The following is a 19005-nucleotide window of genomic DNA, read 5'->3' as shown; positions in this document are numbered from 1 at the left end:
CCAAACGGTTGGTATGTGGTATATATAAACCCAACCATCCCATTTACCCAAGAGAAACTCTAGCACATACTCACCAGACCTCACATACCAGGCTGGTTATTTTTTTAGCAGCAATGTTAATAAAAATCACAAACATTCACTGTCAGGAGAATGGACAGATAGATACATTGTGCTGTGTCAGCCAATAAATAGTGCCATACCTGAGAAAATAAATGTACCACAGCTAAGCTGGGGCTGTAGCTACAACGTGTCTGAGCCTCAAAAACACGTGAAGTAAAAAAAAAAGCAAGTCCCGGAACATCACACACAGTATATCATTTTTATGGAGCTCAAAACCAACACTGAGCAATGTACAATCTACGCATACCTACACCTGTGCCACACACACCATTTGGACAGTGGACACTCTAAGGCGCTGGACAGGTGATGGCAGGGTGGTATTAATTAGACGAGGAAGCATTTAGATCAAGGTGGCCCTAACGCCTTAGCCGCCTACCTAAGCAAATCAAAATCTGAGCCTCCAAATGCCTCAAGGTTACAAAATCAAAACCTAAGGGCGCCCAATCACAAAGCGCCAACTGGTTTTTCCCAAATAAGGCAGCTGCGTAAGCTACAGCCAATCAAATCATTTGCTTCTGTGTGTTCTCTATAAAAGTCTGGCTCCTGCTGGCAGGACACTCCTAACCACTTCCGGAGTGGCACTGCCCGATTCAAATTGGTTTTGGCTCAGATAAATTCTTAAAATTTTTACTATAAAAAAAAATTTTTTTAATATGCCTCAGCTTATCTTTTAACAGTGGTTAAGGTAGAAGAGGCATAGGTAGGTAATGTTGGTAAGTGTCTAGTTTCTGGACTGGGTGGTAGCTTCCCAAATTCTATATTATGTTTTTTATAACAAACACGTGCGTTATGGGAAATGTTTCATTTGTATCAAATAACATGTTTTAAAGACAACAGAGGGGAAATAAGTGCAGAGTCAGCTCAGGTTCTGCCATTTCTGATCTGGACAAGTCACTTAACCTCTCCATGCCTCAATCTTTTCATCTGTCGCAAGGGGGCCGGAAGAGGCACCTACTTATTGAGGCGGCTGTAAGGAGTAAATAAGATCAAGCACTTGGAGCAGTTTCTGGACCAGTAAGAGTTTGTCACTGTCACCAACATAATCAGCCTCACCATCCTCATCTTTCTCATCGTCTTTACCATCACCATCCTCATTATTTCCTCTGGGAAGTGGAAGTGGTTCCCTACGTCCCAGTCCTCTATTATCACTGCCACCCATCAGGCATTTCCCTTGCTCGAGAGCAAGTCCTGAGACCAGCTGGCCTGTCCTGGCCCCCTGTGAGCTCCCCACGGCAGCTGGGTCAGAGTCTGCCCCTCATTGAATGGCTGCGTAAGCTGGAGCAGCACTGACAGGTGGTTTCTGTCTTACAACCACACAAGGCTCTCTCTTCTCGCTCTCCTTCCTTCCTATCCTCCATCAGACAGTGAGCGGACTAATCACCATGAAGAGTCGCTGGCTGATTTCTATTTCCAACCCTTTCTCCTTGCCCGCCTCTTCGACAGAAGTTACAGAATCCTGATTTCTCAGACTCCCTTGCAGCTAGCATTGCCACGGACATAATGCTATGCCACAGGTGTCAGCACAATACCCTGGGGAAGGTGACCCTTCCTGAATGGAAAGGGAAAGGCCTTCACTCTTCTATCTTTTGTCCCCAGCCCTGCCTCCTGCCTGGAACTTGGACATGAGGCCTGAAGGTGTGGTAACCACCATGCTGCCACACGGCGATGGCCATGAGAAGAGACCTCCCTGCTAAGCACGGCAGAGTACCAGGTATAGCGCCAACCCTGGAGGGCCCATCTCTAGACATGCTGTGTGGAAAAAAAAGGACCCCACTTTGTTTAAGCTGCCATGTCCTGGTTTTGCCTCGGAACACATCCCTAGCTCCTGTGACAATGCTCTGAAATTGGTGGCACACCGTGTACTAATTCCCAGCAGGACACAAACCATCCACTCTCAGAGGGGAGCTTTTAGATTCCTGGTTTAATCTAACTGCCACAATGCGATCACTTCAGATTTTAGCTCTCACATCAGAAGGTGGTCTGTGCCTCCAAGACTCTGTAAACACCCAGCTTTCCATGGCTTCTCCAAAGTCCCTACCGAAGCTGGGCCCTAGGCCGGTGGTCACAGCATGGACAGTGCCAGGCGTCCACACGGAGGCCCTACTCAGAGTGTCTGTCATTAAGGAGGCCCACGTGACATCTGCACTAATAATGGCCATCCCTTTCAGTCCCCAAGAGGTTTAAGTCTACACTGCGATACAACAGCCAGATGAGAATGCTACCTGGCCAGCGGTTATTACAATCATGCTTTACAGACTAATGCATGGCTTGACATCCAGAGATGTTAAGGGGCTCGCAAACTGGACAGGCTATGTTATTTCCCTGTCTCTTGGTATTAATAATCAGCATGTTGACAATAATTACATTATCAGCGGTAACACACCCTCGAGTGTCCACTTCGGGCCTGGCCCTCTTCCAAGCATTTGATTGTGAGACGTGCTAGCAACTTCCATTCTTCAGTAGAAAGGGCTGAGGCACAGAGAGGTGACATTATGGGCTATAAAAAGATGGACCTGCTTTCATGCCTTAGTTCATTGTATTTTCATCTCAGAAGGTAATTCTCTTGCTTTCCCATTTGAGTATGTGTGTTTAATCACCTTACTTTCAGGAATTCTCATTCATTTATCAACTCATTTACTGTAAAGCATCCGTTTGAGTCCAGTTTTTCTCTTATAAGTGGCTATTTATTTATGTGGTGCTTTGTCCCATTAATGTGCTATCTCAGGAATCAGAAATCCCTCGTTTTAGACGCAGGAAGTAAAGCACTGCCGGCTGCCAGAACAGAGCAGGCAAATATGCCTGTTTACAAATTTGATCATATTTAATACATTTTATTTTGCCAACTCCTCTTACAGCCCACTAACTAATTAGCTTGACTTCCTTTTACAAGGACGACGTTTTATTTATTTGTCTCTATAATGTAATAAGTGGACTCTCTGTCTTTGTTTTCCCTTTGAGCCAGCTTCACTCTTTCTCCTTTTCATTATGAAATATTTTATGTTTCTCTCCTAACCATGGACTTATTTTCTCTCACTTTCCCTGGACTGTGGGCTCCAAGATGATTTTCAGAAAAATGTCCCATCTTCCTTCTGATACGAAAACTCTCTTCTCATTTTGCCATTGTTCCCTATTTTAGCTTAACGTCCTTTCATTGCTATTATGTGTTACGTGTTCCAAGTTTTATATCCCTCCGGCATTCATTTTAATAGAATTAGGAGAATCTATAAATAAAAGCAGCTTTGTAGAATAATGCTTTCATTCTTCTCCCCTCTCCCTACCCCCACTTCTCGCACATGCCCTGAATTTACCAGCAGACCCGGGGCTTCCCCTCTCAGGCAGAGGTTCTCCTACTAGGAGTCTGATGGCTGTCATTGCTGCTTCTGCTCTGGGACAGCCCCCGGGTCACACAGTGGCTGGACTTAGGATGGTAGAGAGTGGCTGCTGGGCCCGGTCTTCAATTCGACAATTTAAGAGAGGCTGAAAATTCTACCAAAAGTCACTAATTCAAATGGTGGAAGTAGAGAAACATGCTGCAGAGCAAGACTGAGAAGATAATTAGCCGGCACGCAACCCAGACTCCCACGGCCGGCCTGCCAGGGGTATCGGCTGCAGGCTTATCTTTCCTCTGCAGGAAGGTCCCAAAGCTGCAAGACACCGCTCATTTACATTTATTGGGATACTTCTCCCCAGGGTTGACTCTTTCTGCCCAGGAAAAATGAGCAAGCTAGGGGCTCCCGGAGCCACGCTAATCCTTTCAGATGCCAGTGTGACCCCAGAACACACCTTATAAAAAGCGTATGCCCCCAAGCCCAGATTGCATGGGGATTTCTCTGATGACATCATTCGCCCCATTAAAGCCCTAGACGTCCAATCCTCACCCCAAGACACACATTTAGGATTATGTCTCCAAAGAGAGCAGGGATTCCCCCCAAATCTCTCCTAGCCCCACCATAACCCTAAGAACCTTTGCCCCCCAACATTTCAGTACGAAAATTTTCAAACATACAGTAAAGTTGAAAGACGTGCCCAGCAAACACCCACACAGCGGCCACTTCAACTGTGCCCTCAACCACCGACCACATTTCTCTCCATCTATCCATCCGTCAGCCCATCTTATTTGTGGAGCATTCCAAAGTAAATGGCAGTATCAGTACGTTTCTCCCTAAATATTCAACACACACACATCATTATAAATGGAGAGTTCAATACTTGCTTACAGATTTCCTGTTTGGAAGGAAAATTTACATAGGGTGAAATGAGCAAATGTTAATTAGACATTTTTTGAGTCGTGATAAATGTATATACCTGTGTAACTCAAACCCCTATTGAGATGTAGAACACAACCATCACCCCAGTTTTCCCAGAAGCCGTCCTATAGATTAGTTTTTATTCTGCCACAGTTCTTCTAGAACTTTCTATAAACGGAACCAGATAGCTCCTCGGTGCAAGGCTTCATTCACTCTGTGGAACGTCTGAGATTTACCCACATCGAGTCATGTATTCCTCTTTGATGCTCAGTAAAGAGTGGCCATTATATGACTATGTCACATTTGTTTATCCATTCTCCTACTGATGGACCTAAGAAACTTTTAAAATGGTAACAAATACGCTGAACGACCCCAGGCAACTCCATAATCCTCTAGGGTAAAAAAAGGCCAAACAGAGGCGGGCCCCAGGTTGCTGAGAACCCAGCGGGGGGACAAGTGACATGCTCTGACCCATGGAAGTGCTTGTTGGTTTGCTTCTCTCATCGATGCACCATGACCCTGGGGAAACCACAGCTCCAGCACCTGAGGGCCTGGTCAGCAGTCAACATGTTGTCTTTTCTCTGAAAGGCTGTCACAGAAATCAAACTGGCTCCACACTCGTGCACCTCCCAGAAAAGGCGCATCCTTTAGAATGAACTGGGCAGGTTTGGGGAGATGGCTGTTCCCTCCAGGCTGCACCCACTGTCCCTAAAGAGTTTTGAGCATCACTTTTGTGCACAGGGTACATACCGAAGCACAGCCCTGCTTGAGACTTGCAACCTAACTCAATGTACCTGACCACACGATGCAAATAAACACAGACACCGAGGGGAGAAAAGTGGCAGCAAATGCTCAGATAAGGTTCCTCGGCCTTTGGGGGGAGACACAGCTCTCACAGCCAGCAATTGGTCATCAACCCCCCCCCCCCCCAGGAGGTCAGGGTGCTGGAGACCTAGGCCGGCTGGGCGGCTGCTGGCAGAACAATGAACCCAGGCTGGCACAGCGGTCAGCACAGACCAAGTACAAAGCTCTGTAAGTGACTAACCTCAGGAAAGGACCCAATTGCTGGAAAGTAAAACCAACTTTCAGGAAGACAAACAAATTGGCTCGGAGACAGGATTTTCTCTAGTGCTAAGCAGCCATTGAACGCGTGACACAAGAAGTAAACAGAAACACAGACCGGGCTCTTTGTAAGTGACGATCAAGACGGAAAGTGGAAAGATTTTCCCGGTTAGGTTCTGGACGTGTTTTTCCTGTCGGGACAGGAATGCCGTTAAGACAGCTTGTCATGTGGGGTGGTCAGTCCTGGCCCTTCAACATGACCCTCAAAGTATGGTCTTCAGAGGTGGCCAATTCACGTCTACCTCTGGGGTCAGGCTGGCATGCATAGACTGTTTAGTGTGCGAAGGAATCAGTTTGGTTTTACAATATTCCTGGTGTGGCCAGATATCAGAGGAAGGCAGAAAACCACATTCCTTGAAAACAAAAAAACAAAAAACCCTAGAAAGTACTAATGAGTTCATTTTGCACAAAGGACACAAAACTATGAAAATAGAAAGCATCCATTCCCACAAATGGGCTTTTGTATCTTGTGCTAAAGTGAAGGGTTGTGAGGGTCTTGAGTTGGCAAAGTCTTTGGTACGTAAACTTGTTTACGCCACCGGAATAAATCCTGCTTCTGGTTCATGGCTAAGTGTCATATTCCTGCAAATGAGAAATTCAGAGACAGGATGTACGTTAGAAGCCTGAGAATGGACCCAGTCACAAGCAGTTACTTTGATAGCAGCATAGAAATAATGTTTCGTTTCATTTTACAGAAATTAGGGTTTATCAAGAGGAACACAAGTAGGGTTTTTTGTTTGTTTGTTTAAGAAAACAGCAGATCACGCTGCACGTTAGACCGAGTGCAATGGTGGCCAGAAATGGACTTGTTTTTCTGTGTTAAAATCTGTCCTCAGACAGACACACCTAAATAAACTCTGACCGGGAGAAGGAGGCATAGATCCAGGTACGTGAGGACTAACACAGCGGAAACCACACGCACTGCTGTGACCCTCCGAGAGGACACACAGAAAGCTAAAAGTGGCGCCGAGGCACGTGTCACTGGGTGCACAGCCAGCCTGACCTATCTTTGCAACTCGTACCTTGCACGGTGCCAGGCTTTGAGCCTGCACCCAATAAACGCTCCTGACTAAAAGCTGCAGCAAATAAAGTCCTCAGCTCTTTAATGACAGCCAGTCTTCGCTGAGATCTTCACATGGCCAGAACTTTTCTATCTCCTCACCCTTCCTGTGCCGCTCCATCTCCCATCTCTGGCCTGCCCTGGGCCCCTCCAGACACCCCCACCTGGGCCATGCTTCCTGAGGGTTCGGCCAATGGGAGGTACCAGCAAGAAGCTGCGTCCTCCAGGTCTCCAGCTCCCATGGCTCTGCTAACCCTGTGTTCTCCTTGTCCCTTCAGCTCAAGGTGGGTAGAAGCGCCCCACCACACCTGGTTACCAGGTGCCTCAGCTTCCTTTGTTGGTTCCAATCCCTACGCTGCTCTGTAAGTACCACTCCGTGGGAGTCTGTCCACCTGAGCCATCAAGAGCTGTTTCCTAATGGGGTGCCAATGACTCCCCTCACTTGCTTGTGACCCACCTGCCAACACCCCACTCCCTGCTCCTTGTTGCTCTAGAAAATCCTGTGAACCCTTCAAGGTCTGGCTCACAAAACCTTCCTTGAACTTCCCAGGTGAAAATCAGCCCTGTTCTCCTCTGTTACCCGAAAGCATTTGCATTCCACCTCTGTACTACTTTCACGCCTCCTCTTGCAATAGTTACCGAAGTTCTTGATAGTTGTAGGGTCCCTGCCTTGCTCATCTTTGAATTATACCGCGTGACCAGCCCAAAGCCTCACAAACAAATGGACCTGCAGGTTGTACTTCAGAAAAGAAGCAAAAAACAAACCCTCTGAACAGTGTTCAGAGAAAAGTGACAGATGAGGGAAGAGAGTTGCAATATATTCACAAACAAGAGTTTAATATGCACCATATAGAGACAGCACCTACAAATCATTAAGATAAAAAGAGATAGCACAATTGAAAATAAGCAAAGAATATAAATCAGCAATTCAGAGAGGAAGTAAAATGACTAATAACTGTATAAAGAGGCATTTGACTTTAATAGTCATCAGAAAAAAGAGCAAATGAAAACTATGAGATTTCATTGTCACCTGTAAGAATTGGCAAACACTACAATTGACGATTTCTAGCTAAGACTTGTGAGGGTCCTCTCCTACATTTCTGGGGGCAGGGTCAGTTGGCACTGCCAGTCTGGAGAACCACCTGTCGATGCCTAACATGACATAACAGGCACATACACTCTGCCTCAAGTTGCCCCATCTCTAGCACCAGACCATCTTGGTTCAAACCTTGGCTCTGACACTTACAAGCTGTGCAACTGTGGACAACTTATTTAACCTCCCTGTGCCTTGATTTCTTCATCTGTAAAATAGGGATAGTACTAGCACCGACCTCATAGGGCTTCTAAGATTAAATGAGCCAACACTATGAAAGCACTTGGAAAATTACCTGGCACATCATAAGGGCCAGGTAGGTGTCTGTGATTATTATTATGATAATGATTATTTGGTTTTGCTATTATGTATCCTTCAGAAATTCTCACACATACACAGAGAGGCCCGTGGATGAGGGTGACCATGGCAACATTGTTTATAATACCAAAAAAGAAAGAAGAAACAACCGGAGGCAAATCAAATGAACATTAATAGATAACAGTGTAACAAATATGTCACATCCACAAAATGGCTTAAAACTATTTAAAAAGAATAAGGTCGCTCTCCAAGAACTAGTGTGGAACGCTTTCCAATACGCATTTTAAGCTAAGAGAAGCTAGGGCAGAAAAAGTGGTTTAGCACGACCCCATTTATGTAAAAAATAACCCCCCCACCCTCTGCATGTATATGCGCATATGTTTCTGAAAAAGGACAATATGTGTGGACAGTGGTGGCACCTGGGAAAGGAGTAAATTGGGGATGGGATGAGGGAGGGAAGGATTTTTTCCTCTTTTTACATCTGCACTGAATTCTTTACAATGAGAGAATATTTATATACTCTGCGTGTAATTTTATGAAATAAAAAAAAAGTCAATAAAATCCTTATGCGTCGAGCTGAACACACGTTAACAAGTCCGGGACCCTCTGTAAGGTTGGTGACGTAGGACGGGGAAATGTGATGGGACGCCGTAACCAGGGGAACGAGGCGTGTTGGTGGGAGATGGGGTGGTGACGGAACCCCTCCCACTTCTCCACCCGCCTGACATTCCAAACCAGCTGCAGCAATATCCACTTCCCCAAGGAGTCACAAAGAATCCACTGACCTAAATGTCAGAGGAAAGATTAAGAAAGTTATGGACCAGCCACTAAATGATGCACTGAGCAGCCATTAAAGATTATGCCATAGAATAGTTATAGACTTGGGAGGTTCAAGTTGCAAAACTGTACAGTTCGGTTTGCACAAGACATTCGTGCGGAAGGGGGGGTGGATGCTTATATACGCAGATAATGTATGCACACACACACATACACAAATACACATGTGCACACGCAGAGGTTAAAAAAACAATAAAGAACAGTTCAAAACATTAACAGTGACATTAAACTATCTTTGGGTGCTAGGATTATAAAAGATTTCTATACCTCTCTTTGTTCTTTGCCATGTTTTCCAAATTCTCTTTGTAGAGGTTTTCATTTTGTTTTATACCAAGAAAAATAAAAATTTTATAACTATTTTATAACAAGGCTGTGCCACTCTCTGTACATCCTTGGGTCCTCATGAAACCCCCTCTGCCCTCTCAAGGTTCCAGCTTTCTTGTGAGGTGTTTGATTGGACAGGGTTTCGCTCTCCTCCTGGAGTGAGAGACCCACGGGGCTCTGGCAGGTTCTGGGGGAGAGTGTCCAAGGAAAGCTCCCTGCCCTTGAGACTCTTAAGATTCCAAAGGCAGGAATGCCTCTGGCTGCCTTCCCTCTTCATAGATAAGCCTTTGAAGTGAAACCTCAGGCCAGAGACCTGATAAGAAGGGAGCTTCCTACAGACTAGCCGCCACCCCCCACCTGTCTCCAGGGTGCCCCTTCCGTCTCCACCTTCCCTCTGCCTGTGCCAGCCCCTCTCCTTACCAGTTAAAAAGCCCCAAGTCCATGGCCAGGGCCAGGCCAGCTGCCGCCTGCTCTATGCAGCCCCTCACATAGACCATCAGGAGGGACTTGGACCCTCTGTGGGCAACAGAAGGTTCTGGTTGAATGAACACAGGAGAGCATCTCTGAGCGTTGTTGGCAGGGTGTTTTGAAACACAAGGGAGAAATTCTGGAAATCAAGGTCTCTTTCAAAAACCTGACTGATTGGACACGGGTTTGTCTAGCCCCGTGGTGAATGCAGAGCTTCAGGGCTGTTTCTTCACCCTGAGAAGAAGGTTTCACCCAACAATTAGGCCACAAGTGACTGGCGTCAGCCAGTGGCAGGAATTCAAGGGACCCCCCAGCAGGTTAGGAAGCTGGCGTTGACGGCCCCTGTCTGGCCCAGGAGCAGGGCAGCCCCGCACATCAGGACTGGCTGTCAGGGGCTGTCGAACCCTGCGCATGCAGCTGGTTTGTGCCCAAGCGGCCAAGGGAAGACAATGAGACTGTTTCTTCCCATCCGCAGTGACATCGTCCTAACACTAAGGGCATTGATGGGCTGGTTACCATGGGAACCCGAGCTGCCATCCTATCCCATGGAACCGGAGGCTCCCTCCTGACAGCTGACGGCTCTTCATCCCCTATCTTTCGAAGCACTGGACGGAGGGCCTTACGCCTGGTGCCAGGTCTTAAAAGTCCTCAAAAGGCACAAGGACCCTGGGAAGACCTGGGACGTGATGGGATGGCAGGCCCCACGGAGGCTGAAGCATCCTTGGGTGACAGGGAGAGGATAGGCCACATGCCATCTGTGGCTGAGCTGACCTGGACGCCAGCTATGGCCTCACAGGGAGAGTCCGTCCCATGTGCCAGCACAAACCCAGGAGGGGCCTGGCCGCTGAGCGCGGCTCCAAACAGCAAGGGAGGAAGGTAGGAAAGTGTGGGCGGAGATGGTTCAATCAGGTAGACAGGGAAAGCCATCCTGGGCAGAAAGAGCAGCGCCAGGGAGCCTGGAAGGAAGGAAAGCATTCAGAACTGGAGTGCGGCCAGGGCAGAGGGCAGCAGGGTGGGGGCGGGAGGAGGCACTGCAGCGGCATCCACAGGGAGGAGGTGATGGAGAGCCAGCCAGCCTGGGCAGCAGCAGGAACACGAGAGCCACTCAGCAGGCGATGACACAGGTCGGTTACAGACCAGATGGGGGCATGGGAGCAGAGGGACACAGAGGTGAGCTCAGGCACTGGGGGCGTGGAGTCCCTTCTGTAGACAGGGCCACACAGGGGATGGGTTTGCAGCAAAGATGACCAGTCCAGTTGGCGGTGTGCACAGTTTGAGCAACTCCGTGTGGCACCGTAGGAGGACCAGAAGGGGTGGGGTGTCCCCTCTAATACGGAGAGGTGTAAATTTCAACCTGCAGAGAAAAAGCCAGTAGCGACTATTCTGGGCACGAGCGCTAACAGGCTGCTGGCAGAGAGCTGAGAGGCTTTCCTGCCTGATGGACTCCCTGGAGAAACAGGGATGAGGCCCCTCTGCCAAAGGGGAGGATGTGGAAGGTGAGTCGGCAGGTGGGAGTGGCCCTGGCCTGTCAGTCACAGGTGGGACCTGCAGCAAATCAAATGTCACTGGACCTAAGGTCTCCTTGTGGTTGGACAGGTCTGGTGACACCTGCCTGCAGGGCTGACGCAAAGCTCCAGCAGCGAGAGCACCAGTGTGGGAAGCACTAGCCAGACGCAGCCCACACAAGTCAGCACTAAGGCCAAGGCTCAGAGACCCAAGAGACCCGGGACGATCCCCAGTGGGTGACGGTCCCTGGGGGCCTTACTGCCACGCATCGTCCAAGGCCACGCAGGTCTCAGGCAGGGTCTTCGGGCTCTTCCACCCTGTCAACAGCTCTATGCTTCTGATTCGCACCCTTGGTTTCTGCCTAGTGTTCAAACCCTTCCAATGGACCCGTCAGCTGAGCCGCCCACTCTGGCCTGACCGCGTCTCCCCTGGACGCCGCCTGTGAGAGCTTTTGGTCTCTGTGCACTGCAGCTCGGCTTCGGTCACCTCTGTGCACCCAAACTCATCACTTACAAGGGGCGTCCACTCAAATAAAGCCCTGTCCATTTACATCTGTCACCATCTGAATAAAGGTGTCAAATGGAAGGGCAACACCACACACACAAGTGCCACCATCCCAGTCTCACTCACAAACCGCGGACCTCTCTCCCTTTCCACTCCCAGGCCAGCTGTGTGCATGGCTCTGGGCTCAGGGCATAAAAAAAGCAAGGCAGCCTCCGACTGAAAATCAATACCAGAGGACGAGGTCACAGGTGACTGCTATTCGGGGCACCCCCTGGACCCTCCCAAGCCCCCAGCATTCTGGTCGGAAGATATTCTGGTCCATTATTTTAACACCTGGCTGAAGCTCCCACTTGTTTTTCCTTGTCAGCACATGCTGTCTGCAGTGTGACAAGTCTCCTCTGACAAGTGAGTTACGCAGGCCCCCCTGAAATTCTGGGCCAGGTATGCCCCACTCAGTAGCTATTTTTAAGGAAACTATTTAAGGCAAGTTCAAAATCATTTAAGGCTCTTAGATCTTTTAGGACCCGGGCAACCAGCCTGCCTTTTGCTGCACAGAGTCAGAAGCAACAAATGAGCTTAAGAACTCAGGCAAAGCACAAACGCGAGGGAAGGTACGGAGTCTGAGAGCCACCCTTCAGATAACTGTCACTTCCAAAAGCGCCACACGCTGAGCTGTTGAGATTTGCTTTGGGAGAATAGCATGTTGCCATCCTTGTCACATAAACACCTTGTCTTTTCTCAGAGTCGCCGGTGTCCAAGGTAACCGTGTCATAGGTAAGCGTGAGGGCCACCTCCGCCCCCTGAAAACTCCCAGGAGAAAGAAGCCTGGTAGAGGGAGAGGGTGATGCTGAGAGGTGGGGTTCCGGGGCTCGGGGCCCAGCTCTATCCTAATCGCCCTTGACCTGCAGCTATAGGCATTGCTTCCTAGGTCACCATTTCCTTAGCAAGTAGATCAGCCGAGCGCAGGACGCCTACAGCAGGGGAGTCTCACCGTCTAATAGCACTTGTACGTCCATGGAGGTGCTTCCAATGGCCCGGGAATACATGACGTGTGATGTCATGTGCTTTTGTCTTTTTCTTCCTCCCTGTTACCATTTCATGTGACTGTGTATGTAGGGGTACATGTGTAAACATGTGTACATCGTATGTGCATGTATACCTGTATACACCACCATATGTAATATTCTGATCCAAATAAAAGTGGAAAATGCACTTTTTTTTGTATATAATGTGTGTGTGTGTGTATATATATATATATGCACCTATATACAAAGGGTGCCAAAAAATGTATACACATTTTAAGAAAGGAAAAAACTGTATTAAAATTGTAATGCTCAATATATACCAATAACAAAGGATGAATACAAGTCACGTGTGACGTCTGCAATTACACGAGGTGCTCAAAGTGGTTAGTTACCATCAGTGTAATTTTAACACAGTTTTTTCCTTTCTTACCATGTACATACATTTTTTTGGCACCCTCTGTACGTATATTCTGAATCAGAACACTACAGATAACTCTTGGCATTCCTCTCCCTAGTTTCTGTCTCCTCCCTCCCTTCTCAGAGGCTCCTAGTAACTAGAATTTGATACGACTCTTCCTGTATGTGTAAGCCTTTGCTGCTTAGTATGTTTTTACAAGTTTACACGTATCCTGTCACGTCATACATCTGCTCCGTGCTTTTCACTCAACATTAGTTTTGAGATTTCCCTAGGCAGGTACGTATATCTGGTTAATTCCTTTTGAACTACTATATGGTATTCTGCGGTGTGATTTATTTCTCCATTCTCCTATGGGTGGGTACTTAGGTTGTGTTTCCCTTCATTTCAAAAACGCCTGTGAACCTTCCTAGACAAGTCCCCTTGGGCACCTGTGCGAGAGCCCGTCCCCAGCAGAAGCCTAGATGGGGACTGGCTGATGCAACCTGACCCCACAGTGGACTGCCAAACTGCTCTCCCAAGTCGGGACACCGAGCTCCACTTCCACCAGCAGCATTTGAACGTCCCCATGGCTCTGTGTCCTTGGCAACGCTTGACGAACGCTTTTCCACGTTGGCCAATCTGACAGGTGTGAAATGGCATGACTGCTTCAAGCTGCATTCCCGTAACCCCGGGGACGCTGGACAGGACGTCCTTTCTTGTGTTTACTGGCCACTTGGGTTTCTTTTTCATTCGGGTCCCTAGTTATGTGCTTCCCCATTTTTCCACCTGGCATTTATCTTTTTCTTATTGATAAATGGTCTTGATAACTGATGCATTTTTTGATTTATAGCCTTTTAAATAATCTATGGACGCATCTGTTTGTTATGTTAGCTTTTTTTCTAGCCTATTACTTGCTTTTTAACCCTGTCATGACATCTCTGTTATACAAAACTTTCCATGTATCAGCCTCTGCCTTTTTTCATTTGTGCTTTTTGTGTCCTAAGAAATCCTTTCCTTTCCGGATGTCATGAAGGTATTCTGTTCTAGTTATTTCTAAAAGTGTTGCATACACTCAGGTCTTTCATCCTATCTGGAATTTACTGTCGAGAAGTGAGGTGAGGATCTGACTATTTCCCTTGTAGGCAGTCAGTTCTCAGAACTGTTTATTGGATGGCCCACCCTTCCCCATCTGTCTGTAACTTCTCGGCTCATATGTACACGTTACCATAGAAGCCTGGATGGACGGGGCCGTTACTGGGCCTGAGTCAAACTACTGGGGGCAGTACCGCTTCATGGTAAGTTTCACTCATCCCCTTCCTCTCCTCAGAGTTTTCTCAGCTCTTCTGGGCCCTTCCTCTCCCATGTCAGCTTCAGAATTCATTTGTGTGTTTGCATCTCCCATACGAAATCCTTTTGGCATTTCAACTAGATTGCACTGACTTTACAGATTAATTCGGGGGGGGGGGGGTTAGGGGAGCCTGTGACAGTCAGTCCTCCCATTCATGGCCATAAAATCGCTCTCCATTATTCAGACCTTCTTCTTGTCAATACTTCCCTAAATATTTTCTAATTTCCTCCCCACAGGTCCCACTTTATTGTTAGTTTAATTCCTAAGTCTCTAATAGCTTTTATACTAGAGTGAATTATAATTTCTTGTGTCTTTTTGGATGTTGCTATTGTAAAGGTAGCTACTGGCAATCAAACAACCAACTCAACTCTCTTATCACATCTAATAGTTAATCTCTACTGGATTATCCAAGTAGTTTGTTATGGCATCTGTCAAAAATGACACCTGACTCTTCCAAATTTTTATTCCTTTTTTTAAAGTCGTTGTGTATTGTGGGGACCTCTGATAAAATGATGAATAGAGGAGCAGACCCAGCACCTTTATCAGATTCTAAAGGGATCCATGATTCAAGAAAGACAAATAACCATCGGTCTACATTAATTCTGCATCATGTAACATCCGCGGAATCGGGTTACCAGTTGTGCGAAAGAAAGTAAAACCACCAGGCCAGAAGACAGTGCCGCTAAGATGGGCAGGAAAAAGCAGGGCTGTGAGTCGGCCAGGTCCTGAGCAACACTAATTGCCCATTAAGGGTTTGGGGAAAGTCACACAAAGGCGACCTTAGACCAGAGAATGCGGCCAGAGACAAAGAGCAGGGAGCACACTTGTCAGAGGCGACACACACTTCTGTGTGGACACAAACAGCTCCAGCCCTGGCTTCACCTCAGTTTACTCACCCATAAATCAAAGCTAATAATATCTATGTCTTATTTATGAGTCACAAATTCTGACTGAAAAAGGCAAAGAAGGTTTTGAAAGACTTCTTATTGAATATGTACAGGCGGGAATGCTCCAAGCCTTTTCCACACTGGAAGTGCACTTGGGGGAGGGGGCAGAGAAGCTGGTTTGGGAATAAAGAGTAATGGGCCCTCCTAGAGTAGTCTCTCTCTGTCACACACACACATACACACACCCACACGTGTGCGTGTGGCCCTCTGAGACAGTATGTAGTCCCAAACAACTAATCCCTCGGTCTTTGAATGTCACCTCCAGCACCACGCCTACCAAGTGGAGTGACCACGCTGTGGGGAGTCCCCTGCAGAGAGCTAGGGGTACTCTAGGAGACTCCCCAGAATGGCCCAGGTGGAGGCGGTGTATGCTGGAGGAACCTTCTCTCCCAGGGGCAAAATTAGGGCCGCAGGCTTCATGCTTAAGACTCAACTCAGAGAGTCTGACAGGACTTGTTCCCAAGGCCCAGTGTTTCTCATCATTCCCTGGATGGTAGATGGGGGTGTGGGGCGGTGGGGGTGAGAGTCACTGTGCTTCTGTCCTGCAGCGCCGGGAGCGTCTGGGAGCTCCCAGCTCAACCCCAGTTCCTCTGTGCTCGTTTGATTATAGGAGCCAGAAACTCGGGCACTTTGTAATTGTCCGTGCAGTGTAAGAGTCACTTTGAGCTGAAGACAAGCTGCTGGGTCACCTGGGCAGAGCAGCCACGTGTGGCAGCGGCCGGGGCCCCTAGCCAACACCAGAAGCAATGAATGGGGAGGGAAGCCCAAGGGGCACCTTCCGTCTGTCTGCACCACCAGCCAGGGAGATGTAGGAATAACAGACAGAAACGAAGCCAGGGCCCCAAAGGCAAACTGTTCGATCACAGGACGTTTGAAGAGAGTGGAGTGGTCAAAGTGGAGAAAAAGATGTACAAAGGATGAGATGCGTTCTTCCAGACACCCTCTGACCTGAATGAAGTATGTGAAGTATGTTTCAAGCGGCAGAAGCTACTTTTCCGGAAGGCCATACATCTGAGTTTAGCAGCATGGAGATGGACAGACGGTACAGAAAAAATGTCATTTTGATTAGGGCCCCACTACACGTTGCTGGCTTCTGTCACGGTTAATGATGAAACTAAATTTAACGCTGCCTGGAACTGGGGTTTGAGTTATGAGCTGGTACTTTCTCGTCACTTCACTTGACCCTGCAAGTGCGGAGTTTGTAGGAGATTTGTTAATTGCACTGAGAGGTCCCCTGGGGAGCCCGCAGACTTCAGCTGGCTGCACCCCTCTATGGGCCATAAATCAGGGTCGACCCTGCCCACTGCCCCTACACAGGGACCTGCCTCCATGGTCCTTTGGGGTTATGCAGCCTTCACCCCCAGGTCTTGTCCTTTCCTGCTAAGTGACACAATAGTGACAGTTGAGGCCACCGGAGGGCCGCTGGCTCATGGGCCAGGTCAGGCTCTGGGCTGGGGTTTTGGTACAAGTCAACAGTAGATCAGTCCAACAACTTGTTGGCAGGTTACACACTGTCCCTACAGAATATCGGGAAGTGACTTGCCTAAGGTCACACAGCCAATGCGCAGAAAGCTGCCATTGGAATCCAGCAGACGCCTAGAAATAAAGCAAACTACCCCCACCCGACCCCGTGCCCGGAGGGGTTTTAAACACAGGACTCCAGCCTCCAGCTCCGGTGTGGCTGCTGGGTCACCCCTGTGTCCATAAAGCCTCCCTGACAACGGCTCCCAGGCTCAGGCACCCGGTAGCTCTCCCGCCAGGATCTGCGGACACCAAGGGAGCAACGGGTCCCCAAAACGCCAGGCCGTGCGCCTGTCACCCAGCGAGCCACCGCCGCCCCGGCCCGCGCCGCCCGTCCAGGGCAGAGGGTCATAGGTCCCCGAAAGCTCGGTGGACACGAGGGCAGCGCCCGCTGGCAGAGCGTGGCGCCCGACAGGGCTCCCACTCCCGCCCGGCCGGGCAGGTGTCCGCGCCGGGGCGCCCCGCCCGGGGAGCTGCCCTCGGCGCGCCGGGCCTGGTGGGCGCTCGCGCGGGCCACCTGGTTGTCCCCGCCGAGGCGACTCTCCAGAGGGTGCCTCGGCCGCCCCACGACCGCGCGGGCCGAGCGTCCGGACCCCTGCCCTGGCGCCCCCTCGCGCCCTGCCCGCCGGCGCCAGGAAAGTTTTGGGCGCGCGAGCCCGGCGCACTCACCTGGCCCAGGTTGAGGTAGCCGTGAGCCGCGGCCACGCGGTCCGCCGCGGCGGGGCCGCCCAGCACTTGCACTGCCCAGTGGTTGGTGTAGACGGTGCGCGGCGGCGGCGCGGAGCAGGCGGCGGGCAGCGCCAGCAGCAGCAGCCAGCGCCAGGGGCGCCCCGCGTCCTCGGCGGCCCGGGGCGGCGGCCGGGGCCCGGGCGCAGGCGGCGCGCGCGGAGGCATGGCAGCGGCAAGCTCGCGCGGCGCCCGAGCGGCGAGTGCGCCGGGGGGTGGGGTGCCGCCTTTTAAAGCCGCTCCGCGCGGGGGAAGCGCCGCCGCCGCCGCGGGCGGGAGCGAGGGAGGAGGCGGCCGCCGCGCGTTCCCGCCCGCGCGGCCCGGGCCCCGGAACGCCCCCCGCCGGGAACTTCCCGCAGAGTTTGGGGGCTCTCGGGAGGGACACAGGCACAGACAGGGCGGCCCGAGCGGCGGCCTTGGCCCCGAGCGTGTACTAGGAGCCGGGAGGGCCCCGGGGGGATCTCAGGTGAGTCTGGTTCCTAGACTGGTGGGCCCTCGCCGCACCCTCCCACCTGTCGGGCACCCTGGCGACCTCATTCACCTGGAGGGTATGAGCTCCTTCACAGGCGGCCTCGCTCAGCTCAGCGTGAGTCAGTGGCCTGGCAAGGGTTCTGGGTTCTAGTGGAAAGAAACCACAAGGAAGGTCGGGGTCATGACCCTGTCCCCCCAAGTTTGATTGAAGGGGCACGTTGAATGGGGCCAAGACAGTTGACATTAGCTGGGTTCAGTGAGGGTCCAGCGCGAGGCTCCATCTCCCCTGGGGAGCAGGAAGTACAGGTGAACCCCCACGCTGTCCCCTCCTGTCTGTGTGATCTTGGGCAAGTCGCTGCCCTTGGTGGTGGGGGGGTGCACTCCACCTGTGTGACAGCAGCATCTACCCTGTAGGGCTGTTCTGAAGACGATATGAGCTCTTGCCAGGTAATAAGCTGTGGGGGAACGTTTGTTTTTAGGAGCCCAGGGCCTGCCACATGGTAGCTGTTCCCTAGTTGTGCAGACTCTGCAAAGCTCCCACTGAGCTGGGGCCAGTCAGTGGGAAAGTGAGTTGAGTCACCCTCCTTCCTGCTGCCTGGAGCAGCCAGATTCCAGTAGATAATGATGTGCTGCACCCTAGAGAGTTATGGAAACATTCGCACGGTGAGCAACCAAATGGTGAGCAGCGAGGATGGCTCCAGGATCTCTTCTCCCATCCCTCCCAAGATCCCGGTCCCAACCAGCCCGAGGGGGAAAGCCAGCATTTACCCTGGGTAGCGCAGGAGGGAGAAACAGGAAGCCGGCCCAGAAGGCCTTGAGGTGGGAGGGAGAGCCTGGATGTGAGGCTCGGTCTCACAAGTGATCCCTTCTGGTCAGGGTGCTGGACAGAGCTCTTGAGTCTGTGGCTGGGCAGGTAGAGGGTGGGCGATGAGGGCTGGGGTGGGCGGAGAGAGCAGGATCCATGGAGATGG

At 50.3% G+C, this 19005-nt stretch overlaps 1 protein-coding gene across 2 annotated transcripts in view; it reads right to left on the bottom strand.

Moving 5' to 3' along the window:
• PCSK6 (proprotein convertase subtilisin/kexin type 6) overlaps positions 1-17771 on the bottom strand; it is a 127305-nt gene extending 109534 nt beyond the window's left edge. For both annotated transcript variants that reach the window (XM_074318149.2, XM_074318150.2), the window contains exon 1: positions 17507-17771. In XM_074318149.2, the coding sequence (XP_074174250.2) occupies positions 17507-17731 (225 nt within the window). In that variant the 5' untranslated portion in view covers positions 17732-17771. The remainder of the gene's footprint in view (positions 1-17506) is intronic.
• Positions 17772-19005: the final 1234 nt, after the last annotated feature.

Source organism: Rhinolophus sinicus, chromosome 13, assembly GCF_057876585.1.
Source record: "Rhinolophus sinicus isolate RSI-liver-muscle chromosome 13, RSI-T2T, whole genome shotgun sequence".
NCBI classification, from domain to species: domain Eukaryota; kingdom Metazoa; phylum Chordata; class Mammalia; order Chiroptera; family Rhinolophidae; genus Rhinolophus; species Rhinolophus sinicus.
This window is presented reverse-complemented; position numbering and strand designations above follow the sequence as displayed.